Source organism: Chanodichthys erythropterus, chromosome 13 (assembly GCF_024489055.1).
Source record: "Chanodichthys erythropterus isolate Z2021 chromosome 13, ASM2448905v1, whole genome shotgun sequence".
NCBI classification, from domain to species: domain Eukaryota; kingdom Metazoa; phylum Chordata; class Actinopteri; order Cypriniformes; family Xenocyprididae; genus Chanodichthys; species Chanodichthys erythropterus.
The window spans coordinates 34,874,161-34,882,678 of NC_090233.1; the positions used below are offsets into that span (position 1 = coordinate 34,874,161).

At 38.5% G+C, this 8,518-nt stretch overlaps 1 protein-coding gene across 1 annotated transcript; it reads right to left on the reverse strand.

Moving 5' to 3' along the window:
- Positions 1 to 33: 33 nt before the first annotated feature.
- On the reverse strand, positions 34 to 6,184 carry si:dkey-125i10.3 (neurofilament heavy polypeptide). Its single transcript, XM_067407351.1, has 8 exons — positions 6,175 to 6,184; positions 4,928 to 4,963; positions 4,733 to 4,847; positions 4,400 to 4,564; positions 4,250 to 4,306; positions 1,984 to 4,128; positions 1,367 to 1,472; positions 34 to 298 (listed from the first exon to the last, which is right to left on the reverse strand). Exons 2-8 carry the CDS (start codon positions 4,935 to 4,937, stop codon positions 194 to 196), a joined length of 2,703 nt encoding a protein of 900 aa, XP_067263452.1. The 5' UTR covers positions 4,938 to 4,963; positions 6,175 to 6,184; the 3' UTR covers positions 34 to 193.
- Positions 6,185 to 8,518: the final 2,334 nt, after the last annotated feature.

Consider the following 8,518-nt stretch of genomic DNA (forward strand, 5'->3'; position numbering starts at 1 on the left):
ATTTACAGAAAATTGTGTTTTATTCATGTGCACTAAACCTATGACAGCAGTTCCTCCACTGATAAAGATTATTTTAAATTAGTGCTGAAGCACTAACTAAACTAATTAAAGCAAACTTGGGGCAGACTCTGAGATGTGCTTTGTTGTCATGGTGACAAGTTGTAGTCGAGTAGGTTGCTGTGGGGATGAATCATCAGAGCTGGAAGATTTGTTCAAAGCATCTCTCGCAGAGGACTTTCCCACAATAGTGGTACATAGATATGGAGAGATCACCCAGAGGACTGCTGCAGCCATTACACTAAAACACACACAGAGAGACAAAGCATTACTGATCACACTGCAGAACATCTAAAATAAATGAAAGGGATACTTCTTCCAAAAATGAAAAATCTCATCATTTACTCACCCTCATTCCATCCCAGATGTATATGACTTTCTTTCTTTAGAAGAACACAAACATTTTATTTAAAAAATGAATCCATCTCTGTGAGTTCATATAAAGCAAGTGTACAGGGCCTATAAAGTTGACGCTTCAAAAACCACACAAAATGAACACGATTGATGAATTGTCTTCTGCCGTTTATGGCAAGCGTGAACTCAAACCAGATTAAATGACACTTGGCGGGAAGTGAGAGTTTATAGTTTAAAAAGGTTTAAAATATTCATGTTCTTGTTCTGCTTTAGAATACATTAATTCATCACCCATGGTTGTGCAGATTACCATCATTTTCACTTTGTGTGGTTTTTGAAGTGTCAACTTTGGAGGTCCCATACACAAGGGATGGATTATTTCTAAAAAATTTGGTTTGCATCCATCTAAAGAAAGAAAGTCTGGGACAGCATCAAGATCATTTTCATTTTTGTTTTTTTTTTGGGTGGAGTATTAATAATAATTATAATAATAATAAAAACGTTTCATGGCCATAAAGCATATTGTCAGTTGTGCCAAAGCTAATTTTCAGTGTTCAGATTTCGCAGAGACTTTCCTCTCTTATTTTGTTACACATGCAACATCACTTGTATGACAAATACGACTGAATTTGATTGAATCTGCGAAAGAAAAAGATACAAATGTCAATCGTGATTGTAATCTGTAGCAACGTTTGAATCGTTTGTTTTAGTGCCCTTTCTTTCTCTTGTTCACTCTGTCTCCTCCCCCATCAACTGCTGATCATCTAGAAGTGTGTTGTGGGGCTCAGTCTGATCCACTTTCAACAGCGTTTCGCTCAAATTGCTTACTGCATCTTCAATACCAGGTGGATATATACAGACAAGGCTCAGATGGAAACAACTTTAAGAAAAAGGGTGAGACACTGAATTCTGAGCCTGGTTCAGTACAGAGGAAGAAGAGATTTAAAAAGTAAACCTTGAAACAATCCGGATGGCAGCAGATGTCAGGAATGTTGATGGAAATTTTCACATTTCCATTTAAGGGCAGCTTGCAGAAGGAACACATGATTTTACCTTTCACACTGCAAAGGGAGACATACACAGATACACAGATGTCTTATTAAGAATGAAGCTCTGTTAAATACTAATAGTAATAAAGTAAACTTTACTGTAAAAAATAAATGTAATTATTTAGTAAGACAGGTTACACTTAATTTTACACAGTGTTGGTGTATACTGTGTGTTTACATAAGTACTGATTTATATCAATAAACTATTATAGTGTTAATATTTTGTGGCTCCTCTAATTACATATTTTAATATTATTGCTATAGAAATAAATTAAAGCAAAATGTAATACAACACATACTCTAACAAAGTTCCCAAGAACTTATGTTTTTATTTGTGATTCCTGAATGAGCGCTGTGCATAATATAAACACTAATTTAATTGACTTAATTGAGCATACATTAAACTATGTTTTACTTTTTTATTATTAATTTATCTTACAATTTTCTGGGCACTGCCTATGAGTCACTATAGGTCAACAAATGACATACCAAAATGAAGGTGTGGCATAAACGAATGACTTACTTCAATCCAGCTTCACTGTTCAGTCTGTGGTGCTCTGCTGGGGCTTCCACAAGAGGCTCTTCTGTTGGCTCTGTAGTTGCTCCATCTGATGACTCTGTAGTTGGAGTTTTCAGAGCAGATATTAGTGAATGCTCCCCGTGATTACTTGTAGGCTGGTTTTCTGCTTGTCTGGGTTTGAGTGGAGTCTCTAGTACAGGTGCATGTGCTGTTGTGAGTTGTTCCACTGGATTGTCTTCTTTTTTCTCTGTCGTCAGAGCACCTGAAGGTTTTGATGGATTCTCATGTAGAGTTTGGGCTGTTTTCTCCTGCAGTGCTCCATTGGATTGTCTTTGATCTGTTGAAACTCTGTCTACTGTTGTCTTCCCTGTTACCTTTACAGGAGTGACTGCGGGTGTCTTCAATGGTTCTTCTGCAAGTTTGTCTAAAGGTTTCTCTACTACATCCTTTACAGGAGCATCTGCAGGTGTTTTCAGTGGTTCCTCTGCAGGTTTGACCACTGGTTTCTCCACTACATCCTTTACAGGAGAATCTGAAGGTGTTTTCAATAGTTCCTCTGCAGGTTTGACCATTGGTTTCTCCACTACATCCTTTACAGGAGCACCTGCAGGTGTTTTCAATGGTTCTTCTGCAGGTTTGACCATTGGTTTCACCACTACATCCTTTAAAGGAGAATCTGCAGGTTTTTTCAATGGTTCCTCTGCAGGTTTGACCACTGGTTTCTCCACTGCATCCTTTACAGGAGAACCTGCAGGTGTTTTCAATGGTTCCTCTGCAGGTTTGACCATTGGTTTCACCACTACATCCTTTAAAGGAGAATCTGCAGGTTTTTTCAATGGTTCCTCTGCAGGTTTGACCATTGGTTTCTCCACTACATCCTTTACAGGAGCACCTGCAGGTGTTTTCAATGGTTCTCCTGCAGGTTTGACCACTGGTTTCTCCACTGCATCCTTTACAGGAGAACCTGCAGGTGTTTTCAATGGTTCCTCTGCAGGTTTGACCACTGGTTTCTCCACTACATCCTTTACAGGAGAACCTGCAGGTGTTTTCAATGGTTCTCCTGCAGGTTTGACCACTGGTTTCTCCACTGCATCCTTTACAGGAGAACCTGCAGGTGTTTTCAATGGTTCCTCTGCAGGTTTGACCACTGGTTTCTCCACTACATCCTTAACAGGAGAACCTGCAGGTGTTTTCAATGGTTCCTCTGCAGCTTTGACCATTGGTTTCACCACTACATCCTTTACAGGAGAATCTGCAGGTTTTTTCAATGGTTCCTCTGCAGGTTTGACCATTGGTTTCACCACTACATCCTTTAAAGGAGAATCTGCAGGTTTTTTCGATGGTTCCTCTGCAGGTTTGACCATTGGTTTCTCCACTACATCCTTTACAGGAGCACCTGCAGGTGTTTTCAATGGTTCTCCTGCAGGTTTGACCACTGGTTTCTCCACTGCTTTCTCCACTGCATCCTTTACAGGAGAACCTGCAGGTGTTTTCAATGGTTCCTCTGCAGGTTTGACCACTGGTTTCTCCACTACATCCTTTACAGGAGAATCTGCAGGTGTTTTCAATGGTTCCTCTGCAGCTTTGACCATTGGTTTCTCCACTACATCCTTTACAGGAGAATCTGCAGGTGTTTTCAATGGTTCCTCTGCAGCTTTGACCATTGGTTTCTCCACTACATCCTTTACAGCAGAACCTGCAGGTTTTTTCAATGGTTCCTCTGCAGGTTTGACCATTGGTTTCTCCACTACATCCTTTAAAGGAGAATCTGCAGGTTTTTTCAATGGTTCCTCTGCAGGTTTGACCATTGGTTTCTCCACTACATCCTTTACAGGAGCACCTGCAGGTGTTTTCAATGGTTCTTCTGCAGGTTTGACGACTGGTTTCTCCACTACATCCTTAACATGAGAACCTGCAGGTGTTTTCAATGGTTCCTCTGCAGGTTTGACCATTGGTTTCACCACTACATCCTTTAAAGGAGAATCTGCAGGTTTTTTCAATGGTTCCTCTGCAGGTTTGACCACTGGGTTCTCCGCTACGTCCTTCACAGGAGAATCTGCAGGTGGTTCTTCTACAGATTTGACTGTTAATTTCTCCACTACGTCCTCTACATGTGCTCTCTTGGAGTCCTCAAGGACAGGATATGGACTGGAACACATTCAAAGTTATGAATTAATGAGTTTGAACATCAACAGATTTTGTTGTTGTAACTTGCATATGAGGAAATGAATGGTTAAAAGTCTCAATCCAGTAGAGAGCTGCACCAGACCTTTTGGCCATTTGGGACCCACTCTTGACTGGTGTGTTTTCTGTTGAGCTCACAGGCCTAAGGGAGTGCAGATTGGAATGGAAACATGTACTGAATGCAGAAACATGAAATACATAAATCACACACAAGGTAAATAAGAACAGCTCTCACTCAAACTTCTTTAAGGCTGACATGACATAAGAGCTTTGAGGGGTTGTTGACGAGTCCAGGCTGGAGGAGGCGGTGCCACTCTGTGAACATGGCATAATGGAGGAAGAGACCCGAGTGCTCTCAGGTGATGACTCATTCTGTGGCTTTACCAGCTTTACTGGTTTACTGTTAGAGAGTGAACAGAAAAAAAGAGTGAGATGAACTGAGAGTGAGAGGGAAAGAGACCATGACATTAACAGTGATCAATGTTAATATTGATGGGAAAGAAACATGGCTTTGACTGGTTGATATACAGCTGTCTGCCAGCAGGTGACAGCGCAAGTGTGCATTTACCATTTTACATCTGACTGAGTGTCCAGAACCTCTTCATATCTCTGAATCCAACTTCCATCTTTTTTCAAATGGGTTCGAACTTTTGTCGCCTGGAACACGGCCTGCCTGTTAACATCTACAGTCACAGAAAACCTCTGTTAGAGTGTATTTCGTCACAAATGTATGTTTTATTGTTTGTGTTTGTGCATGTTTTACCACTGGACATGGTGAGATCCTCTTCCTCAGTCAGGCCTTAAAAACACATGAAATATGAAATCTTTTACAGCATCCTTCAGGTTCTCTATCTCTCTTTTTTAGTATATATACTATAGGTATATTGTTTAATGTACTCCCCAGAAAACGCATGCACATACGAACAACAAAAATGCAGCAGAACCACTTTTTTTTTTTGTCTTCATTGTGTGTGCATTATCTCACATGCCATCTGGAACAGAAACTCTGGTGCTGTCACAGTAAAATATGTGTTGTGAATATTTTTTGTCTTCATGCACTGTTTGGAATTGCGCTTGACATAGTAATTGCATTGTGTTGTGAAATATTAGTCCTTTAGCGCTTAAGTGGTGAAGACCTAAGTAGCCAAAAATAAATGAGCTGGAAGACATTAAGGACAATGTCAAAGAGGAAGAACAGGTCATAAAACACACAGCAACACAAACACAATCGGTAGTCTGTAAGATCTTGTGCTTATTTGTGTTTGTGGAATGCTTTGGTTTTCTCTTGATATGTTATAAGACATTAAAATAATATGGAGCTAGACATTTCACATATTGTATTTAGGCTAACTCTTTGGTGTCTGGATTTCAGCGCCAGTTTAGGTTATACATAATCAATATGACAGGATCTGTTCTATTGTGAATAATGTGGGTGCATGCACTTTAAATGTTTGATGTAAGTCAGATTAAAACTGTAGCTCCATTTTACGTTTCACTATATTTGTGATATTTTCATTTCTAGCCATCACAAGATCAGTTAATGCGTTCATAAAAGCTATGTCCTTATTCTAAAACATTACAGGATCAAAAAGCACAACATCACACATTATAGGTTAAGTCTCTAACATAATGGCAGGATGTCCTCCTCACTTCCCAGAATAGTGAAACCATCTTCATTGATTGTTTTGTTTAAATTTCATTGATCACAGTCAGAGGAAGAACCCCTGCGACATAATACAATCCCACTCAAACAAAAACTCGTGAACACACACAGACAAGCTTTTACACCCTTACACCAAGACATTAAGAGCTAGGCCTAGTGTTTATTAGTAGGCTAAGGATCTCTCATGCAATCATTTTCACAAGGAGCACTTCAAGTCAGTTTTAGACATGTTTCATTATATCTGAGAGGACATTTAAATAGCCCTCAGAAGTATACAGCCAAAACTGTACACTCAACCTAAATGTGTTTAAGCGCGCAAAATTTCAAAAAGCAACAAAGGTTCTTACCTGTGGTGGAAATCTGTGCAGTTTAGTCTGTGTGAGAGATTTAAAACTTGTCAGACTGCAGCTGCTACACATGCACACACAGACACATACAACACACACCTCCCATGCATACCTGCCCCCTCACCACCACCACACACTGACACACACACACACCTCCAAAAAAACAAACCAAAAAATAAAAACCTAACAAGCACCTCAGTATAATTCACACACCTTTGAATTTATTTCCTTGATGTAAGATAATAACGTCTGTGTTCATATTTGTGTGTGGGTTTTGTCTGCAGTCCAGCTTGAATGTTCAGGAACACTGTGTTCTGACACAATGACAAAGTGAAACAAATGGGGTGCACCAAAGACCGTCCAACCTCTGAAGTTTACAGACAGAGGTAAATTCCATCTATTTGTGCAACATGAATGTTGGCTGGAACAGTATACCTACAGGAATAAATGTATTAAATTATTTCCATCAACACAACAAACTTACAATCACTGGCTAGAAAGTGTCTGTATTTTGTGGCTTAAAGGCCCAAATTCAACTTCACAGTCACATATTCAATCTCACATTCAGACGTTAAATTAATAATAATATATAAAATGCATTTCAGAGATTCTTTGCATATTTACAAGAACAATATACAGTAGGTGGATATTTTCAATGATACTCTAGTGAGACATACCATTTGTGCATGGTTTCACAGATACTAGCCCCAGATTAAAATGCATATTTGAGCTGTCCTACTTGCGCCGATGTACATCTTAAAATACGTCAGTGTCATTGTTTTGTCTCAAGATGCTCATCAGTATTGTTTTTTTTTACATTTTAAAAAGTTACTTAAATATTGTAATTTAAGGCCTAATCTTTGTTTAATCTAAAACCTGTGAAATCTGTGAAACCAGGCCATGAGATTTTAGAGGTTGGAGTGTGAAAACTTAAAAACTGTCTTATAGTCATGTAGCAGACTTTAAGTGCACTAGGTCTGTATGAGGATTAGCAGCAGTTCAGTGCTGCAGGATGATATGGTGATGGAAAGGTTATCTTCGTAAATCTTTATTGAGATCTGTACCTGAAACCTTTGCACCAAAAGTCCAGATTCTTATCTATTAAGCAACAACCACCCTGGCTTCTCTTTTATCTATCATCAATCAACATTTTTTTATCTGTCTAAAAACATCCTCCTCCTTATGAATGAATGAATGAATGATGAATTTGCAGCTTCCAGCCCATTTCACTGCTTTCAGACATAAGACATCTCATTACATCTCAGAAGTGCATCTGTTGGTTTGGAAGGAGCTTCATATAATTTATTATCTATATAACTTCATCAATTAAAAAAATTCCAAAATCTTGATCTTATATAGAAACTGAGATTGAAATAATTACTGACAGAGGAGAATGCTGTTGTCTGATTATTTCTTTGACAGGGGGTTTAGAAAAGAGCTTGCATCAATGGAGCAAATGACAAGCGTTCAAATAACCAAGACAACAAGATAATGCAAAATGGAGTGTGAGAAAAAGACATTAAAGGTAATGTGTGCAGTGAATGTGTCTACAGGGAATGACAGACTTTAGAAAACTGAACACCATTAAGTAAAATTTGAGAAATATGTAGGCTACTATACATCACTACTGAACTAAAACCTTCAGAGACAGAAGGAATCCTATCACTAAATGCTAAGCTGGTTCTTTCAGATTCCTTCCAGAAGAAATGCTGCTGGTTAACTCAAGCATGTACTCTTAAGATGAGTGACACAAGGCATTGAGACAGCAGGCCTAAACAAAGTGAGTGACTGACTGACTGACTGACTGACTGACTGACTGACTGACTGACTGACTGACTGACTGACAGACAGACAGACAGACAGACAGACAGACAGACAGACAGACAGACAGACAGACAGACAGACAGACAGACAGACAGATAGATAATCGGATAAATCACAGAACAAAAGAGTGACAATGTTTACTTGTTAACATAATTTATTGATGATGCTCCATTATAATAGAATTATAATTCAATTTACAATGATTTATAATTTAAACAGCTCATGTTACATTACTGTGACTTTTTATATTACAGCTTAAAGACAGAAATTTGGTCTGTCTGGCAGATATCATCCATATAAAGAAAGACACATGTAACACTGTGTTATTTACAGTGCTGATATTACCACTTATCAAAATATTAAGACTGTACAGCTATATTCAAAAACTTTTCTTTTTTTTTTTTTTTAATTATCTATGATTTGTGCAGGAAAATCAGCAAGTTCCTCATCCTGGATAGAATCTCAACAAAAAAAGAATAATATTTGAGCTATATTTCTATATATTATTATGTAACCAAAT